At 40.9% G+C, this 26,197-nt stretch overlaps 1 protein-coding gene across 5 annotated transcripts in view; it reads right to left on the bottom strand.

The window, feature by feature from the left end:
* Positions 1-26,197, bottom strand: part of DAAM2 (dishevelled associated activator of morphogenesis 2) — a 199,500-nt gene that overhangs the window by 102,201 nt on the left and 71,102 nt on the right. For 4 of the 5 annotated variants that reach the window (XM_038132377.1, XM_038132378.1, XM_038132375.1 and 1 more), the window contains one exon: positions 18,343-18,545. In XM_038132377.1, the coding sequence (XP_037988305.1) occupies positions 18,343-18,516 (174 nt within the window). In that variant the 5' untranslated portion in view covers positions 18,517-18,545. Of the gene's footprint in view, positions 1-18,342; positions 18,546-18,959; positions 21,683-26,197 lie in introns of those variants that run through there. The other variant, XM_038132379.1, reaches the window with a different exon arrangement.

Raw genomic sequence — 26,197 nt, 5'->3', positions numbered from 1 at the left:
TACAGCTCTATTGCATTGATTGGTTCTTTAACAGCTGATGTGTACTCAAGCAAAAGGACAACCAGGTCTTGACATTAACAGGCTCCTTGGGAACCAGATGGCACAAACTGGAAAAGCTCCCCAGAAATTCTACTCTTCTTTGTTAAACTCAAAATGGAAACTTTAGAACTTCCAGAACAGATGAGGGCAGCAGTTATTTGACCTGTGACCAGCACCAAACATTTCAGAAGGCTGTGTGAAACCCTGAAAAATAGGAAGCCACAGAAATAGCTTTGTAAATGGTCAAATACTTTGCAACTCCCTACCTCAAACAGCCTGGCTGATTTTGTGTTACAGGTGAGTTACTGTCCCTTTCAAGATGGTGATAATGATGCTATTTGCAATATTTTTTGTGCAGTTTGCTTCATCACACCAGCATTACCTGTAATGATTCTTTGTGAGTCATCTAATAAGGAAAACTGAGAATTTACACACTCTAGGACAAGCTTCACAATTTGAACACTATTATTTTAATAACTTGCCTGGAATGCTCACTTCAAAAATTTAGGTTCCAAGGGTACGTGCATTTTCACACTACACCCACTGTATGAATTTTATTTTAATGCACTGCTCTTACCTTGCTTGCTGTTCATATTCCCTTCATTCCCATTCATATTCCTTTTTTTCTTTCTCTTGTACACACCTTCCTAAATCTTTTTCTCATCCCCCTTGACCTTTTTCACCTGTCAAGTACAAATGCACTCTCCTTCATCCACCTCATCAATCATTCTCTCTCAGTCTCTTAACAGCACCAAATCCACCCAAGTTACAAAATCAATTATAATGCACTGCTGCCAGTATAAATTCCCTGTCCAGTATGATACCTGTTACTTCAGGTTCCCTAAGATCATTTATATAGATGTATGTCACCATGTCCCCAAAGAGGCCACATTCCAGCTCCACCAATGCTCCCAAGTGCCTTAGCACAGCTGACAGCCTTATGCTCTGAACAAATTTGTTTAAATCTTGTGCAAAGTAAACAATGACTATGACACACTGTGGGATCCTATCCAGCATCCACTGGCAGGCCCCAGAGAGGGTTCATGTTCATATGTAATTGCTTCAAGAGGATCATTGATGGTGGGTTAATCAATGCTGAACTGCAACTCAAGCAAAGATGAGATAGAAGGCACTGACATGCCTGGGACTTTGAAAGAAAGAGAAGCAGCAGAAAGAGATCAGGGGCAAGGTTGTCAGCAGCCCACTACAAGCTTTTGGACTAGAGAATCCTATCCAGCATAACTACTACCACTTTAAAAAATGGACTGAGTAGGACCACATTGCTAACACATGATTGAAAGCTACGTTTTCACATCACCAACAGCCCCAGGAACATTTATATTTTGGTTCATGCTGCCTATGCCAGATTCCCTTGGCAAATAACAAGCAGGTTAGTCTGGTTGTTCACATTCAAGCTTTGCCCACCAAAAAGGGAGCAGCAGAAATGCTCTTGTCATAAGCCCAGAGGCAGTTGTCCAAAAAGCTGCTTCAGAGATAAGCGCAGTGAAGGAATAAAGTAATGAACCAAAACAATCTTACTCAGATCTCAGCCTCACTGCAAAGAACTTACGAATCCTTCAAATAGAAGAGATAAACCTTCCCTATTTAATCACTGTGTCTACCTCCAGGGGACAGTATAGGCTTGTTCCCCTACAGTTTTCCTACCACTATTTCGTTCATTCCAGCTCCCCAGGGTGACATGTAATAGGTAGCCTGCAGGAAGAATGTTCATTTCCAATGCTGAGGAGGTCGATGAGGCATTCTGAAAGATTGCCTGTCTGAACTGTCAGTGAATGAGGCTCATTTGACTGCACAAACCACTTACACTCCAGTGCAAACTGGAGCAATGAACAGTGCAAGTTTTTGATCAGTCACCAGCATTACCACCCACACAGCCAACACATCTTCAGGTGAAATACATTGGTCAAAAACTCCCACTGGGGCACCTGGTATATGGGCTAAGCCACAGATAACCAATGAAGTAAAAAGCAGAATGAACCCCAAAACAAGCCAGTCTCTCCCCTCAAGCTCTTCTATCTCATCCTAACCCTTTGAATGAAAAGCAGCCTTTGTAAAGCACATGAGCAGCACACTGTGAGAGGCACGGCAGTAATATTTTGATCAGTTTTACAATTGGTATGAATTAGCAAAACATCATTTGGTTCCATGTATTTGCATATGCATAGTATGTATATGTGCAGATATGCATGCCTCCCACACCTTACATACACAAGAGCTATATACATAAGGCATATCACGTAACATCGGCCCATACCCACAATGTTTTATCATTACATTTGTGCATTAGGAAACCACTGTGCACACATGAGTTGCTAACCCAGCCTGTTGGCAGAGGAAGCAATGTTTACATTTCAGCTACTGCCACGGATCTGACTGTAAAGCAGAGGAGCAGACAAACAAAAGGCTATGATTCCCATTACACTCTTTTCCTTCTTGCTTTTTCAAAAAGTTGCAGCTTTAAAACCCCTTCAGTACTAGGGGCCCAAATCTCTTGATTCTCAGTCATAACAGTGCAAGACAGAAAGCACCTGATGTTTACATACTGAAAGATGTGTTTCTCCTCTACCCTGCCAACACAGAAGTTACACATTCGGAAGGCTTAGCAGCAGCATCCATCAAAGGCACTGCTTTTTGGTCAAGAAATTCTTCACACACAAAGTCAACTAACAGGGCTCCCTCTGACCCCCAAATGCACCCCTCATTGTACTGCTTTCTTTTTTCCTTCTTAATCACTGGTTAATTGCTTCCCTGTTTCCTGGAGAAGAGCTAAATCCTGTCCTTCTCCTACTCCTCAAAGTTCTCTGTGACTTGACAGCACACAAGTACACATAACCAGCAAGGCCTGTTGTGGCAATCCCCTCTCGCAGGCCACTTGAAAGAGCATCTGCTGTTCATTTTTCTGTCCTTCACAGGCAAACCACATGCTTGAGACAACAATCTGCTGGGCCAAACAGAAAGAGAAACAATGAGGAAAACCAGTACCTTCAGTACTTCATGCAACAATACACACAGGTGTTTAGAGAGAGAAAAAGATCAAGACTCAGACACGCACTCTCATATGCAGGGCTATAATACAGGTAGAGCAAGAGGGACATTCCATGGATATGATTTGGCACATGAGAACAATAATGTGAAACAGTTGTCTATCATCACAGCTTTTTCTGTTAGGGTGGGAGCATGTCCATGTCACTGAATTTAAATGAGCCCAATGAGAAGGACTGGGATGAAAACTGAATGGTCAGGCTCATGTCTAATCTAAATCCCTGCTGCTGCAATTTAAGCCTATTACTTCCGGCCCTATCAACCACTAATGTGGTGAGCAGATTTTTTTCCTTCCTCTTGATAACAGTTTTTGAGGCTGTTAAAGACTGTTGTAATGTCCCTTCTCAGTCTCCTCTTTTGAGGCTAAACAAACCCATCTCTTTCAGTTTTTCTTTGAGGATATGTCCTCTGGATCTCTCACTCTTCTTCTAATTGACTTCTGGCCTTTACCCAGTCAAAGTACATCTTTTCTTGAATTGCACTGTTCAAAAGTGAGGACAGTGTTCCAGCTGAGACCTTACCAAAGCTGAGTGCAAAGTTTATTTCATGCATCTTCCAGACTGCCCTTCTGATGATATACTCCATATATTCCATATAGCCAATGACCTTTTTTATATAAAACCCCTCAAAACCTGCATAACTTATGTTCACTCATGCTTAACTATAATCCCTAGTTTTTTCTCTGAAAAAACTGTTCCTGGCTGCTTTCTGTCCTGAATTACCAGACTTGCTGTTAAAAGGAGTTTTAACTGTCCCCCTTGATTGCCATCATTTTTTTCACACATTTTTCCCACTTTATTTTAAGCTTATCTTTTAACATATGTACAGTATGGGTATGTTCCCAGTGACATACTCTAGAGAGATGTACTGCTTACTGAGGGCTCATATCTGGGATGCACTGAGAGACTATCAAGCCTCATACGGTCCGCTGACTATTATCCACGGCTGTTGTTTCAAGTGGGTACAAGTGATATGAGCAGGAGCAGTCTGAGGAGTATCCAGAGGGATTACAGAGCTCTGGGAGCTGTGGTAAGGGACTCTGGAGGGCAGGTATCTTTTCCATCAATTCTCCTGGTCAAAGGGAAGGGGTTTGAAAGGGCCAGTTCAATCTGGTAAATCAACTCATGGCTACAGGGCTGGTGACACCAGTCATGTGTGTTTGCAATTTACACCGTGGGATTCGTTTTGAGAAAGCTGGTCTGCTGGGGATGACAGGTGCATCTGTCAGAGAAGGGGAAGAGCATCTTTATCATGTCTCCAAGATGGTGAAGAAGGCTTTAAACTAAAGTTGCTGGGGAAGGGGATCCTCAATCCATCCACTCCTACCAATTTGATATCAGTGTCAGCAATAGATGTCTAATATCTACTAGACAGAGATCACATGTCAGCATGAGAGCACCTGGAGAGCAGCAAAAAGGAATTCCAAGCACTGCTGCCAGTGACTCAGAGTCAGAGACCCTACTAAAATGCCTCCATACATCATGTAGCATGGGGAATAAACAAGAGGAGTTTGAGATGTGCACACACCTGCAGGGCTTTGATCTCACTAGCATCACAGAGGTGGCTCCTCTGAGTTGGAATGGAAGACACTTTAGAAAGGTCAGGTAGAGATGATGAGGAGGACGGTGCCCTCTATGCCAGTAACCAGGAGGAATGCATGGAGTTCTACCTGAGGATGGAGGAGGAGCTGACTAGAAGCTTATGGGTCAGGATTAAAGGGAGAACAGGGACAAGTGACATTACAGGGGAGTCTGCTGTAGGCGGCCTGACCAGGAAACCCTTCTGTAGACAGACAGCAGCAGCCTCGCAGTCACAATCCCTGGTCCTCCTGGGGGACTTCAACCACTCCCATATCTGCTGGAGGGATAGCACAGCAGAGCATAAGCAGTCCAGGATTTTCCTGGAACACACTGATGATCATTTCCCAGTGGATGTGCTCTGTATTTCACCATCCAATCAATTAAATGAAAACACCAAACAGAAATCAAGCTGTTCTACCTCTCCTTGATACATTTTTTCACCGTGACAGGTTGCAAGTCCTCTGGTACAAGCGCCAAATTTACCTCCACATGGTACCAAATACCTCTCTTAAAGAGAGCTTCCAGCATCAGCATATATAACACTAAATAAAAATAAAATCTGCTGTTTCAGCACAGTGCCCATTTTCCACCCCTTATTTCCTTTCCCTCCCCTCATTTCCTCCCTCCTTTCCCCCTCCCTGTGCCAGGGTTTGTTTTTCATGCCAAGGTCCTCTAGCTGAGACCCTGTATGGGAAGGTAGTTGTGGGAAAGGTTATTAGGAAACTGCCATCTAAACTGCTACCTTTCCGGCTTCCACACCCTCTCCCTCCCTACAAAGTCCCCTCTGTTCTAATACTAATGAGTTCAGAGGAGGTTCCTAGGCTGGAGCAATTCACAGTCTAGACTGTGCCAAAGCACACAGGCACACACCTCTCTGATCGCTTCCTGCCCAAACAAAGTCCTGCTGGCTCAACCTTCAAAATGTGGGCTGGGGATTGCTGCTGCTTTGCCAAAGGCAGGCTGAATTTCCAGGGGCGTCAGTGCCACCTACTCCTCCCCTCGCTGCTTCATCCTCTTGTGTGCATCCTATTTGCTATATGCCCCTATAGAGGAAAACAAGGGTAAGTCAGAGCTTGGCTGACCTTTAAATCTCTGATAAAATATTACGTAAAAGGGCAGGAGGAACTGAGACGCTGGTTACGAATTTATTAACAACTTGTTGAGCTTTAGTTGTGCAGCTTAGAAACACACGCTCAAACTTATACACAGGGTAAACTCACAGGAACTCCACTAAATCAACATCATTTTCTGGCAGAAGTTCAGGTTTACACAGACAAAAGCAAAATCAGAAGCTAGTTTAGTTGTTCTCTTGCCCTCTGAGTTATTATTCCAAGTTTGGTAGTGCAAGCCAAAAATCAGAATGCCCCAAACTCCATTAAATTGAGTGGACTTACTCTGGATTTATACCAGTGGAAAATATTAATTAAATAACCTCTTTTAAATTGTAACAGACTAAACCTCTGAGCTTAATCACCTCTAACAGTGGCTCGCTCTATAATCTACAGCATGGATTTCCAACATAGAATAAACTTCTCAGTCTATCAGTCTCCTTTTCACTAGTTGTTAACTTCTACTTCAATAAACAGAGATGATCTGTATTTACTAATCAGTCCAGACCAGTGAGAATATCATCCATACATGAGGCTTCAGTTATCTCCTCTGGGTTGAAAAGGAGGGAAATTCCACAATTCTCTTCCCTCACATAAACAGAATATTTCCACAGTCAAACAGTGAATTGAAGGCATGACAGTATATTTGGTTATTCACTCACACCCGGTCCTGTCTCATTGCTCAAGTATTCTGATAAGCAAAACAGAAACTACTGCACTGACATCACTGGGCTTAAGAAAACACCACCTAAGATGCTTTTCTCCCCATGTTTGCACTAAAGAAATTATCAGAAATTTTCACAAAACACAGCAAAAAGAATAAGAGAAGAATGAGCGTATGCCTTGCATCGTCTCCTAACAACAAATCATAATTGCATTTAGTATCTGGTTAAGCATTTGTAATCCAAAGTTCTTCCACATCATTAATGTATAAGCCAACAGCTTCACACCAACCAACAAACTTGTGCAGCTGTTCCTCTCTATTCAAGATGTAATGCTGAAACACAGCCACTAAAGCAATCCCAATGGATTTTCCATGACTCAGGGATCTCCCTGGACACCTTCCAAACTGCGAAACTGCAATATGCTTTCCCCTTGTAATTTCCTTTGGAGAAGTTTTTCTTCAAGCCTCCACCTAGTAAACTATTGCATAACACTGTTGTGCATGCTGCTAACCTTTTCCAAAGGTTGTTAAGTGTGGGCAGTCTTTCCTTTCCTTTATGTGGTCAACAAATGATGGCAAACTGCAAAATTAAAAGATGCCCTGAAGTGTTTTTAATGTAAAAGTGCATAGAATATACAAATGTCAACTAGGGCTTTTTTGCATATACCACTGGGTCTACAGGAAGGCAGTAGACTCTTGCATCAGATTCTCTCTACAAAAAGAACAAGTAGATAAGAGCAGGGAAATGTCTATTACAGGAGGCAGTGACAGACATTTGTTCCCAAGTTCTTCAAATACAATACATTTGCCATTGGAAGACTCCTGTACTGCCTATAATCTACACATGCTTAATCTTTTCAGCACCTTTTCAATCTGGCTACAGTTATGCATTAAAACTGGCCTAAGAAACATTACTATTCCCTGTTTCACACAAGGGAAAAAAAACCCTCACAAATGCATTAATTTAGTTGTGTAAATTTGCAGGGGTAGCTAGGAAAATGCAATGTCCTTGAAAATATTTCCTCCTATCAAGCTTACAGACAACAAGGTACCTAATATTAAAAGCTCTGGGTCAGTGCTGTTACAGTGCCAGGTGGAAGGCATCTGTCTGTACTGCCTAAGAATAAAAAGCATCAGAACAGAGTAGAGTGGCAGTCTGGTGTGATGAGTGACAGAAAAAGCACCTTCTGGCATTTGCTTTCCATGTGCTGCTCCCACCTGGCGCTGAAGGATGAACAGAAAGACCTCTGCTGTATTTAGTGACACCAAAAGCTTCTACTTATCTAGTGTAGAGCAAGGTGCCAGGAAACTGCTGACCTGAAAACCATCTGCCCTAAAAAGGTGCTACTCCATCCACCTCACCTGTAGCACCTTGTGCTCTCCACCTTGGAGTCTTGCACACCAGGCAAAGAAGAGGCCATTTCCCTCCAACAATGGAAGAGCAATCCCAAATAACCTCAACAGGTTCCCTAAATGATAAACAAACTTGAGTATTGTTTGAAGACAGAATCCATCTATAGAAGGGCACAGAGACATGACATAATTACAAACCCTTTTCCCCCACTCTCCCTCAGGCTGTATGATACACTATCACAGCTATGATTATATCTGATATAAATTGTTACTAGGTGAGCAACTACAGAAACTAAACCTAGTCAACATATTAAACAGATGATACTTCATGATTTTTATCATCTTCTCCATTCAATTATCTTATTTTGTTAACAGTTCCTCTAAAACCCCAGCTACAGTCTACCTCCCTAAAGATAACTACTATCTGGCAAGACACTTACATCCCATCCTGTTTTTCAACCTTTTCTCTTCACTGGAAAATTTCACTGCTTCCCCAGCTTCAGGTGAGGAATTATTATAAATTATTACAAATTTATAAGGTCTTCACTGACAGAGGGATCTGGTTTCCCCTTTCTTGCTGCCATCAGGCTAAGTATCAAAACGTACCTCCTACAGTATCTCAGATCTGGCACTTCCTCTATAAGCTGCAGAAGAAATAGACATCTGCCATTCAACCTCCCTTGATCACCATTCATTCACTCCAAAAGCACAGCCAAAAGATCATCTTGGCCTAGCATTTATTCCATATCATCTTCATCTCCATCTGTGCAATCGGTCTCCACTCTCCCTTCAGCTACTCTCTCACTCTCCCTACAGCTACTTCATTTGTTGTGTCTTTTTCTTCAATACTGTGGAAGACACTTTTCCTTCTTATCACAATCTCCTGTCCAGTTACAATCTGGTCAACACGGTCTTTGCAAGACAAAGTACTTTCCTCTTGTCATTTCCCGCAGATGCATTTCTGGCTGGCACTTTCTCATCCCCTATCATCTTTCTCATCTCTAACAATCTCTCAACTTCACTTAGCAGACAAAATCTAGATTCAAATATTCTCTCCAGAAGGTAAGGGATGAGGTCTTAATAATAGATTTCTAAGCCATCAAATACAACTCTGAAAAACCTAAGGCACTAATAAAGAGAATTGAAGAACTGAAACCACAGAAGGGCAGGAATCATACTCAGAGAAGCCATTCCAAAATGTTGGGGCAATAGGACATTGCTGTACTGCTGCTGTTTATGCTATTTCTACTGAAGAGAGCCCACTCTCTAAGTCATCAGGCAAAGTGGCAGGAAATACATGAGAATGCTGGTGCAATTCTAGGAGGAGGGTAGAAAATTGTCTATTCTGTATGTAGCTGGAAAAGCTCCAGAAAGCTGAAGTAGAGATAAGTTAATTTGATCCTTTCAACTAGCACATATGACTCCTACTATCAATATCATCTCAATGTTTTATCACTTCAGCAGCCTTCAGGCTCAATCCAGAAAGTTGCTGACATTTTGTTATAGCCATAGTGGAACACAAAAACCATTCAAATATTAATTATGCCTTACTAAGGAAAAAGGTCAGATTAGAGCTTTATGTTCTTTTATTCTTTGTATATTATGCTGCCTAACACTTGCAGCTATGCCAAAACATTATAGTATTAGCAAATCAGGTGAAAAAGGTGTTAGAAACACATGGCCACAAGATTTCTGAACATTAAGCATATCTACCCTATCCATGATTTCAGGGTTAGGATATCATGACAGCTCTCAAGCATTCAAAAGAGGGAAGACATGAGATTGACAACTTAGCACTTCCAACCTCTAGTGGTAGATCTGTTCTTCCCCCCCCCACTTCTGTATCCCAAGCTACGTATCTACTGTGGTCCCAAAATCCAGTACTTCTCTTTTGCCCTAGATGTACTACATGCATTTCCCTGCATGTTCCCATGAAACAGCAGCATTGCCCTGTTAAAAATATGTAGTCCTGTGAGAGCTTCCTCAGGCGTTTCATGTCTACTGTAAGTAAATCATTCTCAGAACACACTCAGACACTCCCTTCAAGTATTCCAACCATGACCATGACCCTTCCCACTTTTCAAAAAAGCAGTCAGTATGCTCTTCTTGGGATATTCAGAAGCCAACAACCACCACAGAAACAAAAAATACCACACAGGCCAAATTTCAGTCAATGGAGAATGATGTAACTCCACTACTGTCTTCAGTGAAACTGAACTGGTTTACATTGGGTTCATCTGTCCATAGGCTTTGTAGTAAAGCAACAAGACCTGAAACACAGTGTATGCCTGTACAAAAATCCTTAAAACTACACAGGTGCTTTGGTGGCACCCCCAGCTTCTTCACACCCAAAATCTCGCACATAAGACCAGGTCTGGATTTGCATTTGTTTACACAGCTCTACTGATTCTAAGACATGGAGTGTGAGACCTGGCTCCCCTCTCATGCTCCTCTCCCAGCAGCTGAGTCTCACACATTTGCATAGTGACTGCTGCTTCTTACACAGCTGGTCACGGAGCTGGGAGCTGCCAACCAGCTGCACCTGCTGGAAGGGAGCCTAAAGTGAGTAAGGAGCTGGTGCTGCACTCAGGGCCATAAGCCCGTCCCTATCACAGGAATCCAGACGTAGGTGAGCACCTGAAAGGGGAAGCTGTCTCTGCCTCAAAGCCTAAAATGCAATACCTCTTATGGATTTGGACTTGAATTCAACTACAGAAAGCTTCTTGTAGTGATATGTGCATTAAAATCAGGGACATGTGCACATGTATTGCATATAAGACACATATAAAGCAGAACCAACATTATGAAAAAATCTCCCTGTAGAGCAGGAAGAAAAGAAATATATCCCCTGCATGGAAAAATTAAAAAGAAAAGAGAATCCTGAGTATTTACAATCTTGGACTATGCTAGACAGAAAGGAATTTTGTGCATAACTAGACAGACTTTGATACCATGAAGAGCTTTTGCCTCCTGAGCCTCAGTACCCTTTTCTTCAGAAATTTTAAACAACCCAGTTCTTTTACCATTGTTATAATAGAAGACAATTGCATCTGCAATAGAAGACAATTAATCTGACAACTATAAACTAACCCAAGAGAAATGGAAGTTTTTGTGGCCTGGCCACCATCAGTGAAGAAAGTGATTTGCTGCCTCAAAGTTTTGGATTTTTTCTGCTTTCAGAGACAGCATCTTCTACTCAGAGGGCAATGCCAAGGCTTCTTCCTGGATATGAGCCTCTTTTCAGGAAACTTCTGCCCTGGTCTCACCAGCAGCATTTTCTTACAACCTCCACTGGTTCATCCTCATTAAGTGCAAGAAAGGAAGTAATAACTGGGGTGAGGAGTCTCCTCTGAGCCAAGGCCAGCAACGCCTCCTAGTTTGCTGAATTCAGAGCTCATCAAATGCAAATAAAAATGAAGGACCTCTCCAGCTGTCGATTGTGTTTGGCATTACACTTCCTGACCTATTAGGTAGATTAATTAATTACAGAGAAGCACAGAAGGGATGAAGGATGGGAACAGGGAATTAAACAACTTCCTCTTATGGGAAAAACAGAATAGAGGGACTTTTAAATTATGGTTGCACAGAAATTTGCATTTAGCGACAACTCAAACCTGCAAGCCAGTCAGAAGCATAGTCTGAAACTATGATTTACATGCAGGGCAAGTGACATAGAAAGTAAATCCCTGTATTCAAAAGAATCCAGCATTAGGACAGAATGACTCAAAAGACTAATAACACTCAGATCTTGGTAACATGCATGAACTTAAATGAGAGTAAATATGGTTATCAATGCACATGACAAGTGTTTGGGGGTTGAAGCAAGGACCTATCATGCATGTCTTTCTAAGTCACAATCTTTCAACGAGAAACAAAGGTCTTAAATAAGCTTCAGACATAGAAGATACTTTTCTGGAAAGGTGTTGCTCCATACTGAGACAGAATAGGTAACTCTGCATCTCTGCTTCCCAGAAATATTGCAAGAGAGCTGGAGGAGAAATAGGGAACTTTTTTCTTCAAGCCCAGCAGCAAACACATAGAAACAGACCTGATGCCCCCTTGTTCCTACGTACATTGATATATATTGTCTGTAGTCACATGAAAGATCACAGTGGAAGCATTTCTTGTACTTTTTACCACATAAATACTCTTGCAGGCTGCAGAGCCAAAAAGGGGCCTCACAAACACTGCCATAGCTAGGACTTGGCAAGCTTGAGTGGGACTGGTGATATATGGGAGTGCTTATTCAATGTGGTGAAGCCTAGTTTTCATCTGAGCTTTATGTTGTATCCATTACACTAAACGGTCTGCAAGGGAAAACTAGGCATGAAGGGAACTTGCTACTTCGATGTCAGCTGTTTGCAGTGGAAACCACTACTACAGTTATTTAGGTTTGGATCTCATCTCCCCGTAGCTGCTGAAGGTATGTTATCCAGTGTGTGCCAAACTTATGCCTTGCTCAGAAATTTTGTTTCCTTTGATGAAATAAATAAACAAACTCCCAGATACTTCCATGCTTCACGTTACTTTCTTTCAATATAAAACTCTTTTCCTTTGTTTTCTCAACTTTCTCTCCTCTGGCAAACAAGACAATAATCACAGAATTTTACTCTCTTTTAAGGCAGAGAAGGAACAGATGTGAAGAGATTTCACAGAGAAAGCAAAGATCAGAATTTTCCCAAACTTTATGCTACTGATCACTTCATCCAATGCTAATATAAAGCATGCCTATGGTGACCCCACTGTTCCTTTGCCTCTGTGCCAAGAGAATTAGCACAGATACCAGTTATGTGGATGGCTCATGTACTCAGAGAACACTAATCAACTCCTTTCAGCATTCTGGCAATAAAATACTCACAAATACTAGCCTGCTGTGTTGAGAAATCAAGAGAACACCGCAACATACAGAACATCAGCCTACTTCCATAGTTGTGTTTCAGAAAAAGATGAAGACACTGATTTACTTAGGAAGGGATTTATTCACTGCCATTTCTTCCAGCTAGATACCTTGGCTAGTTTATCTTTAATTCAGAAGGAAAGCCAACTTTGATGCTGTGGCATTATATTTCATATAATGAAATCAAAGGTGATGAGATGAAAAACTAAAAGTTGAATTTAGGGCTGTGTCAAGAAGGGACATACTTCCGTGTTCTTGTGGTCACTGTTGCAGGGCACTGCAGACAGAAACCAAGGTTACAGTTTCAATCAAGGTTTCCAGAATGGGCTGAGGGAAGGACACAGACCTTGATTCAGCACTTGCTTCCTTCTTCATTTAATTGCACTCAGGCAGTATTACAGGGAAATTACAGGGAAAATATGAGCTTGGTTTCCAGTGGTATTATTGTTCAGGAATATACAGCAGCTCCATATACATCTTCTCTACAAAATCTGAGGGTTTGCAATAGGATCACAACACTAGATCTAGAGAGGGAGAGAGAGAAGAGTGTAGGCTGCCTCACCTAAGCAGCAACCTACCCCTCTCAGCAAATCAATTGATGAGAAGAAGTTTAAAGGCAGGCCAAAACAGATGGTGGATAATTCTAAATTTTTCAAATATAGAGAGTTCCTAAGTATTTATGCGGCTCCTCAACTGTAAATAATGTACCTTTAGATTTTATGCCAAAAATACCTATTAAATTTTGTTTTGGAAAAGCCTGTGAAGATGGTAAATAGCAATATGGACAAAAAGCACCCAGAAAGCCAACAAAACCCCTTCCTTAGGGACTCAGAGAAAAAAAAAAATAAAAAAACCAAACCAAACAAACAAACAAACAACCCCCCCCCCCCCCAAAAAAAAAGACCCAAAAAAACCCCTCCCAAACTGAAAATGAAGTGTATTCAAATGCAATGTAATATAAAACATGACAGGGAATTCAAGTCAATGTCCCACCTGAGCTAAATGTGAGAATGCTTCAAGGGCAGAGAAGAGCACAAAAGTATAGAAGGAGCATTTCTCAAATCTTCCCCAGTATAAGAATCTAGCGTGCTGAAGGAAGTCATTCAAGTTTGGAAGATATAATGATACTATCATCTTTGAAAATGTAAAGTCAAAAGACCCATTTCTTCTCCAAAGACCTTGCATCTTAAAATAGAGAATCTTGCTCTCCACCACGACCATCTCACAGTCACAAACAAAACAGAAACAACAAAAGCACAAGCTTTTCACACTGCTCTTCCCTCTGTGCTGGCATTCTTCACCTTTTTTTTTGTTTTTTTTCTGAATTGCTACCATTTAAGTCGCCCTTCTTGGTATAGTCTGAGTTCCAATCTGGGATCGGGCTGCTGTTATAAGAGATCTATACGGCAAAATCTTTTTGCTGTCAAGCAGCACACCGCCTTTAACCACCAAGAAGAGTTCAGGATTCTAACAATGAGCACAAAGTATCAGAAGCACTGTGAAAAGAATATACTGCTGCTAAGAAATATGAACAAGGACATGGAGAAGCTGTTCCATGAAAAAAAATTACTTCCTTTGCCTTACAATAGTTCTTCCAGGTTTTTCTGTAGTTCCTGTTCAGTCAACAAATCTGTACAAGGAAAAACATGTGTCTAGCACAGATATTTCTGCGAGCAGGCACAAAACCATTTTGAAGACTGTCAACAGACCACCACCTGCAGCAGTACTTTACTGCTATATGGCAGTATGGAAACAGAAGTGATGCTGGTCACATCAGCCTCGATGGTCAGGTAGGGCCAGTTTTACAATTTGCAAGGTACAGGACAGTCCACACACCCTGCTGCCTAGAGCTTCTCTCTCTGCTTGTTCATTGTAGGGAATATGCTAAAGCCAGCTGCTCTGTCCTCTTTCACAAAAGCAGCCTTTGGAGGACAAAATTTGTGGTCAGAAATATTTTTGTTTGCTTTGTATTTTGTGCATCTAGACTTTGATAAGAACGTACCTGCACTGTTACTACTGCATTCATCCCAAGGCAGTCACTGCCAGCAGATGGCCTGAGTGCTGGGAAATCATCTCCTGTCTTAGCCCAAACCAAATCATTCCAAATCACCATAAGCCATCGTCTTCATTCAGACCTACTGTATGCACATGTGCCCAGTGGAATAAATCAAGACAGAATTTAGGACCTATCAGGAGTAACTCTTCTGTTTTAATTTCCAATTTAATCAGACAAAGCATAAACACAGCATCTAGCTTCAAGTAACATATAAGCCTAGAATTTTTTTTCTGGTTGAGTGGCAACGAGAGCAGGCATTTCAGCTGAAATCAGAATCATCTCACAGTCGCTGCCTTGGTCAGAGTCCAGTCACGCAGCTGCCATTACATAGCTGGATGGTCTGGCTACATCTCTCAAACAGAGCAGCTCACACACATGTATCTGCCTCAGTCTGAAGACTACACAAGCAAGTCTGAAAGCTTGGAACGGGTCATTTCTAATTTCTTCTCCTTGAAAAATGGACACCTCCAAATTCACTTTTCATAGTACTAGTTTAAGTAGCACAACAACAACAGAAGACATGCTCCTGATCCTCAAAATGCCAGTTATCCTCAGAAAGGGAGACAGAAACTGAATACCGAACATTTACTGAATAAATACTGAATATTTACTAGATTGGAAAATTCATCACAAGGGAGACTTCTCCAGCACAGCTATGCTCAGCGTTTCTTGTCATTAACTCTTCGATGGGAAAAATGCCCCAGATTTTAACTGCAACAAGGGAAAAAATAAGGCTTTTAAAAATTCATTCAACCACACCAATGTTGCATTATACCCTTTGCAGAGCAGATGGCAAGATGATGCTATACCCCCTGGGCCTGCTTCAGGGAGCTAACACAAATGCTGTTCTCACTACACATCTCAGATGATGTTGGTGTCATTTCACTTGAGGATTTGGGTCAAAAGGCTTTACACTCAAATCTGGTTTTTATATAGTACAAGTGTACCCCGACTAGACCCTAACGGATAAGCAGCAGGGAGCTAGCACACAGCACAGAGCTCTCTCAGGCACTTCCAGGTCGCTGATTTACACTGGTGCATTTACAGACTGAACCTTTCTAATCCAATTAAAATCTCATCTGAGCTGTCAATACAGATGTAGCCTGGTTTATTTTAGTGTCTCATAGAACATGCATTAATCCAGGCCTGTGGACAAACTAGCCCTTCTAGGCAAAGTCTGGATTTTGCCAGCCCAGTTTCCAGCCCAGGTTCTCTCACACATAAAGCCCTCAACTCTCTCATGTTACATGTCTAATCAGGAACTCCTATGGACATGCACTGCCATCCTATCTGGCTGCTTCATAAAAATGTGTGATGTACACCATTACCCTTCTGAAAAATAGCAGTTTTCTCTCCCATCTCACTTCTCATGCAACGATGGCTGGGGTGCTATCATTAAATATAAGAACTGAATATGACCTGTTTTCATTTCAATGGCTTCATTTGTTTGAAATGCATATGCCAGTTACAAGCTGTCAGCACATTTAATAAGTTACAGCAAAAACCAACAACTCTCAAACTACTGGGGCCAAAAATTTTTACAGATCATCACATATACTTGTCATTAAATTTTGCACCAGAAACATTATAAATTATACTTTTTAATAGACTTCCATAAGGCAGCTGTGAGCTGTTTTGCCACAAGCAAGCACACGGAACACCAGTATTTGCCAGACATAAAACCAGAAGTTAAAAGCATCATTAATACCACCACAAACTCTCAAACTCCTCATAAAACTGATACCCTTCTCAGTAAGCAAAAGCCCAGCAGCAACTCATGCAGGTCTTTCACTATGACCCAAAGGTAAACAAGTTCAAGGTTTAGCAAGCCAAGTTCAGGAGCAAAGCACATCTGTTGGTGACGTCTTCAGCAAGGCTAGATTGAATGCTTCATTGGATCTTGGTATTGGAGAGAGCTGAACTTTGATACAGCAGTTTGAGCTTTGCATGTGAAAACCAACCGTTAAGCAGCATCCAGAAATAAATTGTCAGCAGAGCAGATTACAGGTTACTCGCTTACTCTTGAGAGATACCTGTCAGCATGAGGAATTCCCCAGTCAGCTGCATTTTCTAAGAGGGACTCAAGCAGCCTCACATAAAAAGAAAACTGACCTATATATAGACCAGAATTTTGTGAAATATTTCCATAAGAGGAGATTCTCCGTTTGCAAATTAGTTCAAAGCAAGTAGATTCTTCTGCTGAACACATTATTCTTCCTTGAAACAGCTGCAAATCCTATTGACTCATTTCTGTGCCCCTGCCACAGAATACTGAAAATCCTAATGGGTACTGAAAAGTGTAAAGTTAATGGAAAAGAAATCCATAACAATTTACTATGTACACAGAAGGCAACTTCCCACTGAGGAAGTCCTTGAGCTGAAAATTTTTAGAGGGTTGGAGAGTATCCTGGAAAAGACTGCCCTATGGCCACACCTTTTAGTCTCCAACACCTTGTGTTTTTCCCTAGCCATTTGCTTTGGACCCCATCTTGAACCTGAAGTCTGGGCTAGGTTGTCAGACCACTGATCTGACAAACTACAGCTGTCCCTGTATTTGATATAACATACAGTTGCCCATATACTAACCTCTAATTGCATATGCAAATGACATGGTTCTTTTCATTGCTATAGCATTTCAAAGCTATGGTAATGGACAAGAATTTATTGGGCTAATGTTACAAGTGTAACATAGGAAGACTACTGGCAAATTCCTCTAATGCTGAGATCCAGTATTTTCTGTTGTATTCCTCACCTCAGTTGCACTCCTCAGGCATATACACACTCACAGATATCTCACTTTACATAAGCTCCAGTCTCAGAATGGTAATGAGAAACCTAATCAGCTGCATCAAATGGGCATCACCTTTACAACACAGTTTGCAAAACAACCCAGCCCTATGACCTCTGCCTGTGTTTTGCATTCCGGCTGAACAAGAAGACAAAGACAGTGAAGTCATTTGATGCCAGGCATGAAAAGCAAGTGTCTGGCTCCTGGAGTCTGCAACATTTACCACAAAAGAAAACAACAAAGTTCATCTGAAATAATTCCTTCTCTTCCTGTTTATGGCTGTTGCTGCAACAGCCCCATTTCATGGTTCAAAGGCAGCTGTGTGATGAAACATAATTAGCACGGTCACCTGATTCTTATACCTCACCAGCAGAATGCCACTCATCAACAAAACCAAATAGCCCTCACTTTACAGATCTGCAAACCCTAAGATTTTCCACTTCATTACACTATACAGCAGATTTTATCCTAAAGTTGTAAACAAGAAATTGATTGTCAGCTCTCTCCAGAGAACTTGAGAGTTTCCTTCTAATATGCCCAATCCTACATGGTGCTATGAGAATAAATAAGAACATTTAAACATTTTGTTGTACTTGTACCCAGTGCTACTATCATCCATCCTCTTGCTTGGCACTTTTCTCCGACCAAGTAACTAGTCATAAAAGAATGAAAAAGTTTTTTTAAAAGCTTCAACAGAATCTCTGTAATAAATCCCTGAAATCCTGTTATTACTCCTTTCAAGGGAAAAGTCCATCCACCTCATAAATATATCAATCTGTCAGCAGAAACTTACCACAAGTTCGGCAAATCTGGCATTGAGCTCTTCTGCTGGTGGGATTGGGACAGAAAACTCAAGGAATTGGAGGGGATTATTGTCCTTGAGGTTGATTTCAGGGAGGTCGCTACCTCCAAAACAACAAAGAAACCCCAACGCATGACGATTCCTCTTCCGGGGGGCCATGATCATGGTGTATGGTGCTATCTTCTAATCATGTTCTGTAGAAAAAAAACAAAACAAAACAAAACCAACAGACGTTAGGTGATAAAAAAGACAGTTGAATCTGTGCAGCTCTGTGCAGTTACAGTGGCTGTCACTGGAGTAACAGATGGAAGAGGACAGAAGGAACTGATACCCAAAAGAGTGAAATACACACTCAAGCTAGATAAGGTAGCTAGGCTTTCATATGATATTAACATGTTCTTCCACGGCAGTGTAGAATTGCTTCTCCCAGTTTTTCTGAAAAGGTTTTAAAAACTCAGTCTGGAATTTCCCAGTAGGTAGATTTATCACCAAGGCTCACTAGCCAAGGCTGAATGCTACCACAGAATGCTGGTATTGGTCTTTTTCTCAGTACTACAATAAAGCAAAGAAACTACCAGAAGGAAAAAAGCATGTATGGGAGAATTTACCCACAACACATGGAAGAGTCTTCCAAAAGTATCCCATTTGATCAAAATAAAATGAACAATGAAAAAATGAAGCAGAAATCAATCTTCCACCACTGCAGAGCCAGACCACCAAATATTCACTTTTTCCTTCACATCCAGGACTGTCACTGTAGGACCATTTTGTCCATTCCATTTTCAAACACATGTAAATAGTTTGGGCTGCTGTATGTATTCAGGGAAGAAACAGCTCAGTGCCAATGCATGTCTTCAGATTTACATTTCAGCTGCCAGATCCCATCTTGACAGAAGCTGGCTTGAGAGGCTTTGGTATCAGGCGTATAAAGGGAGGCAGGAGGAGGCCTGAAGGAGAAGCTGGGAAGTGACTGATTTCACTACCACACAACACCGTTTGTGAGCAGCCCATCCAAACAGGAAGTCTCCTGCCAGCAGTTTGAAAGGAGGGATCTGTGCAGTGCACAGAGAGCCACATATTTTGCCCTTTTAAGGGACTTGTTGTTTGACAGCTCAGGGGCTTATTTGTGTTATATTTTTAAGGACTTCACTTTTTCACTTAATCTGCAGAATAAGCCATATCTTAGAGAGTAAATAATTAAAGCTTGTTGTGAGCTGGTCTCCCTGGGCACAGGGCAGGGGAGCAGGAGGGAGGTGGCAGGTGAACCAAACCACAGGATGCTGGATGCTGTATCAGCAACAACACAGCTGAGCTTTGTCATCAGAGCAGCTGCTGCCCTAACCTGCCCTACAATGCTTTGGTCTGTTTGCTTGCCAGAACAAGGCTGCTTTGAGCTTTCATAGAGACTGAGTAGCTGTGCAAGGAAAAGCACCTTCGGGACAGCAGTTGCATAGTGGGACTTAACATACAGAGCACAGCCAGCTCTCCAGAGATGTTTTGTGCAGAAACTGGCATACTCACTTAAAAAAACAAAAACAAAACAAAAAAACCCTAAGCAACAACCAACAGCCAAAAATAACGTCCAAACCATCCAAACCTCTACCCTTATGGCACTATGTGTTTGGCAGGAATCACCTGCCCTACTCTATGCTGGGATTAATTTATCTAGCACATTCTCTTATGCATTGGAGGGGCATCAGCTGCAACTCTCACACAGCTGAAAGAAAAGCAAGATGGTAAAAAGTACTGTCTTCTGGCATGCCCACTTTGCTTTGCTCTCCATGCCAGCTCTGCAAGGGGTGTTATGTCCCAGCAGGATTCACTAGAGCAGGATGTTGCTGGCTTCAAAAGCCCATTCATAAAAACATTGGGTTCTCACTAAGAGATGCCAAAGGTCAACTTAAAACTGAACTGGTCATTGACACAGCTTCAGTAAGCAAAACCAAAATGCCCTCAAATCTATCACAATGATGTGCATGGCAATTTGTGTTTCATCTCAATAGTGGACACTTAAAGAGATTCAGCTGCTAAATGATTTCACAATACAGCCTCGGAAATTAAACTTGTACTCTACAGACCATCTTCTCAAGTATTATTATTCCAAGTGCAATGCCCTTTATGGCAACCTGGTCGTGACTGAGATTAAAACCAATTAGCTTGACAAAACTCTGTTTTGGAAGGAACTGAATTCAATGAGACAAACCTGATTCACATGCACTACAACTACATTTGCATCAATTCAGTTGCAACTAAACTCTGGCCCACTGTCTAAAGGCTTCCCCACCAATCATCAAAAGACCAGCATTCTCTGGGGCACATGGACAATGAATCCCTCCTTGGAAAAACTGGCTGAGCCATTGGAATGATAGGACCATAACAACCTCCTTTATGAGCTCAGTTCAAGACGCTGGTATAAACTTTGCCAAAAGAGGTACCTTACCAGGAAATGAGAATTATGTGAATGAGTGTGAAGCTCAACATTTTCTACAGGGTAAGTACAGCCCTGGTCTGGATAACACAGGTTGTCCTGTACTGGAATTTCACTACTTGGCTCTCCTCTTAAGCAGGTTCATCTAAGAGGTTGTCAGTCTCCAGACTTTCCTCTTCCATAATGCTGAGAAATACACAAGCTGATGTTTGTTACTGTGATTTTTTTACAGAATCTGCAGTTCCTTGGGATCCACACTTGTGAAACTCAAGGCTACTTAATTTTTACTACCTTGTAAAAGTATGCAGAGCTCACATGAACAATAAGCTCACTTTAGCAAAGCATCATTCCATTGCACAACTCATACTCTTAACACTGGCATTGTCCAGGTGCATCTACAGGCAGCAGGCATGAAATTCATATTAACATAGAGGGGTAAAATAACACTTTCATATTGCTTTCACACTGTAATTGTGTGGATGGGTGAGGTGTCCAGATGCTTTCAAAATAAGAACTATTGAGGACTGCTACAGAGGAATCCAGCACAAGTATTTTAGAATCAAATCACTGAAGGAATGAATGAAAGAAATTTCTAAGTTGGAGCACTGTCTCTCTAAAATTAAACCTACCAGTAAAGTAGATGTCCTTCAGAATCCTGTAAGTTGCCCCATTTATGCTATTTAATAACTAATTACAACTTTTTTATTTTTGTTGGGGATCAACAAAACAAACAATTTCTAATTACCTCCAAGGTAATAAACTTTTCCTCTCTTTTTTGCCTTTCCTTTCTCAAAAATCAAATCTGGGGAAAATGTGCTTCCAAATAATGAGGAGGGTGGAAGACAACAAAGAAAATTAAGAAAAGAGCAACTTCCATTTTTCTGAGTGGCAATTGACAGCAAAGCTGACATAAAAATTTATGAAAATAACAAAAAGTGGGGGGTTTTGTTCTAATTAAAGTTCTATTGCTTCTCAACTTCAGGCAAGTAAAAATAAAACATGTGCAATTATGTATGCATATATATATATATATATATATATATATATATATATATATTTACACCCCCAATGAGAATCAATAGGAAATCTCTCTCTGGAGAGAATCCCACTACTACACATAATTCCCTCCCACAGCTCTTCTCAGCTCTACTGTTTTGCCCTTTTGCACAACACAAACAAGTTGCTGTCATTTCAACAGCTAACCACACACCCGCTCCTCACAGCAATCCCTCTCTTGCTTCCCAGCCCCATCTGTGGTTCGGCTCAGGTCAGGAGTCACAGCCTGGAACTCTGCCCAAGGTCTATTTATAACAACGTCCTCTTCCTCTGACAGGGTGTACGTGTTCATTTCTAAACCATTTGGCCCAGTGACCAAACATAATTTTGCTAATGCAATTTTCCCAACTCTTATCAGAAGTTTTAGCCACATGGGAGCAGATCCATGCTAACTGCACACGAGGAACCTCTTTCAATTGCTTTCTACATTGCTTCATAAGCCTCACTCTTCTCTTCATTCTCATCTCAGAGATTATAATTTTCATGCCAACATATGCTAAATAAGCAATGTTCCACTAAAAGTAAGACACCTGAAACAACTGCTCTGCCAGCAGCTCTCCTGTACAAGACAGCTGATTATTGTAGATTTTATCTCACTGTTCAGTCCTTCAACACAATCAACAGCCAGAGCATAACTGTAACTAAAACAGAGAAAATTACTTTTGTATCACTGTCTTTGGAAAAAGAGAAGAAAGAGAACTCAGTGGGTAACTAAACACACACAGTCATGCAAAAACAGTTCACAACATAAGGAATCATTAGTGGTAAACACTTTCAAAGTGGTATCTCTACTGATCATCAACAGATATGCAATGCCAGTAGATGTAGCCATAGCTGTCACCTGAGTGGGGAGCATGGGACTAAATGTCTAAGATGAAGAATCACTGCCCACACTAGCTTATGCTAACAAGAAAGGAAATAAAGTTAATAATTTCCATTTCCCTATCATTTATCTATCTTTTTCTGTGGCAGGATAGGACATATACATGTAATGCATGATCACTGATGTAGAAAGAAATCTGAATTCAGACTGGTTTAGTATACAAAGCAACACACCCACAACCCCTAAATCAAACTTAAAACTCCAAATTATTCAACTGTTAAGTAATAAACCACAGTAAGTGCCTGGTATTAAACCAGCTCCCTAGATCATCACTTATTGATGATGAAAGGGAGGAAATAAGCACCATGCTCAAAACTGTGTGAATGTAGACACTGGATGGAGGGAAAGAGCTTCCTACTGATCCTATGCTCAGTTCCCTGGACCACATTGCTTCTTCAGTACACAGATGGTGAAATGATGAGCTTCGTGGCATGATTTAATTACCATGGGAATTTTCCATGGATGTCACATGTAATGTGACAGATGTCAGATGCACTGTATAGCAATTGCAGCAAGGGGGGATGGGGAAAGGAAGCAGACAAGCAATCCATTTGTTGGACGTGTAACAATAACCCAAATCCTTTGGTTTGGATTTGGCACCATACTAAGGAGCCTCCTGGTCTCCAGCACACAAAACAGCAACAAAAAGCCCTGACCACTTAAAATTCACAAAGTTGAAACCTTATTTTTCAGGGAAGCTTCCTGAAGATCCATGAACACCTGCCTGCTGTGTTGGACAGGAAGGCATCAGACCCAAAACAAATCCACAGATTACTGGATGTGATCTGGAAAAGAGCAGTGTCCTGTGCAGCAATGGCTACTCAATCCCAATCAGCCATGGCCCACACTTAAGTTGCCACCACAGGAGAGAGGGCAGCTCAAATAATGCTGTGCATTTTGAAGCCAGTCAATGGATTTTCCTTCCCCCAACACATTGAAACAAGACTGCAGAGCTCTTGGTGTTTACGAGGACTTTGCAAGACAGTCCACTTCTTGTTTGTTTTACATACCTTTCCATTAAAACTGATTTGGTTGATAATTTCAAAGCATTCCACAGACCTACGGATTTTCTCCTATTTTATATATATACATATATATCAATATTTATTTCATGTGTATTCATTTTTTTTTGCCTCAGAAATAAGTCTGAGATAAGACAACAGGCAAGGACTATTTGAAGGCTGTCAGGTGTAACTATATCCATGAAGCTACTTACTGCAACGTGTCTGTCAAAAATCTCTTTATTTTTAATACTTTAAGGATGCTCAGGATATGCTGGGTGACTAATGACCACTAATGTTAGTCTGTTAATACCCACAAATCCACTACGTCTCACCTTATACCAACTTATCAACACACAACAACAACAAAAAAAAAGCTGAAGAACTGTAAGAAACTTCTCTTCTGAAATACTAATTTGCAATACTTTCTCTGCCTTCACCTAAAAATGAGGGGAAAAATAACTACAGAAAAATAAACAAACAAAGCCAACAACCAAACAAAAGAAAGCGGGAAAAAATATACCTGCAGGTTCTTTGCGTTCCTCCTAATCATTAATCTATCCAAATTGTATTCAAAGGGAAACTATTTTAAAAGAACAGTCAAGATTCAAAACAAAGCAAAGAGAGCAACAAAGCAGTTAAAGTCAGTGTCATGAATCTGGTTAGTAATAACTAAGTATTTATTTACACCTTTTTTCTCACCCTTTAATGAAGTACAGATTAATAATTTTCTATGTTTAACTGAGCTGACCAAATAACCCATTCACTTTTTTGTACGCTAAGAAGTTATTTTATTTTTGCAAAAGTACTATCACTGTGTTATAGTTTCCTATAACTAGGACTTCACACAGAAATGTGCACCATCAAAACTAATCAGTTCTCCTAGACACTAAATGCTGAGTCTTAATTATACTCTTGCATCTCATTTATATACAAGTAAATCTATGCATCTTTAAGATTTCTGAATGGTGATATGACCACCACAGCTTAGACTGCAAACAAAACAAGTAAAACTCACAGCCTAACTGTTTATCCAGGATAAGTATGTCCTTCATCTCCTCAGTGTCTGACTGTACTGCAGATTTTCATCCTAATTTACCAATTCCTCACTGAGGCATGCTTGCCAGCAATTCAAACCACCATGGTGGTGGAACAAACAGGATTGCATGCTGCCTAAAAATACAATCAACCTTACTGGTTTGCGTGAAGAAGTATGGAGTCCTGTCCTTCTTTCCTTACCCCTCCCCCTATTACTTCCAAGTTCTCTGCTGCTGCAGCACCACACAGTTTCAGTAACATTTACACATACCCTCCACTTCCTTCTCAATCAGAAAGTCACTGCTACCAAGATCAATTTTCTTGTCTTCTTCATCATGAACCACATTTGTTTTATTTGTATACCTCACCAAAGATTACTCATTTCCTTCTATTAAGAAAAAAAGCTGCTCCTTTGTAGTCTTGCTTCTCCCTTTCTTTCTTTTCTACCAGTTTTAGTTTTATTCTCTACTTTTTCACTGTTTCATTGCAATATCCTCATTTTTTTCATAACAGCTGTTAGAATTGAAATGGCTTCCTGTAGCCACCTCCTATGCTCACACTATAAAACCTTTTTTTAAAGCAGATATTGAAGATAAAAATACTTCTAAAGAGACAACAACTGCATGACACAAGCTGCAAAGACTGCACCACACTTCATGTATGTTTTATTTTGGCTGTGTTTTACTTTATTGTCCTAGCTGTGGCACTGAGGTTGTAGGTTCTCCAGGGTAGGGTCTTACTCTTCTGCTTAAACTAGTTATTTTACACTGTCAAATAGACTGTGAACAAACAGAAATAAAAGCAGTAGGCCTGCAAAAAGGTAATCACCTGGCTGGAAGCTGGCCAGGGCACAACAGGTTCACCCCCTAGTAATGATGCTGCTGTAGAGACAGCATTTAGCAGTGTCCACAAATCCAGCATGGAAAAATTTATTCTTTAGAAAATAATGGAATTTAGGCAGTGATTTCCCCTACCACAGCATTAGCTTCACTAGATGGGTTGGTTTATAATGTCCCTGTTTATCAAACTGCTGTGGCTGCAAGAGCCAATGGGAAATACACTGCATAAAAGAAACATAGGGAAAAAAATCCCACAAACCCCACAGATGGCACCCCAAGACCCATTTCTGACTAAGGATAAGACCATGAAGCAGCAAGTATTTTTAAACACTCCCTACAATTCACAGATTTTACTTTTGAAATCATTCAGATCCTAAAAATATTATTTTTAAGGCTTGACAAAATTATACTGTAATTCTAGGGCCATGAATTCAGGACAAGGCTATAATTCCAGTTTGTGTCTGTGCTACTGAACTTCCTTTTCTAGAAGCTACAGACCTAGACAGCAGGGCCTAAGTTAGACTCTCAATTTTCTATACTTTCTTTTGGTGATGGGTGCAACACAGTGATGCAATTTCACAGAAAAAAGTGCCATGGAAGT

Source organism: Motacilla alba, chromosome 3 (assembly GCF_015832195.1).
Source record: "Motacilla alba alba isolate MOTALB_02 chromosome 3, Motacilla_alba_V1.0_pri, whole genome shotgun sequence".
Taxonomy (NCBI): Eukaryota; Metazoa; Chordata; class Aves; order Passeriformes; family Motacillidae; genus Motacilla; species Motacilla alba.
The sequence above is the reverse complement of the archived record's forward strand: the minus strand, read 5'-3'. Positions and strand labels throughout refer to the sequence as shown.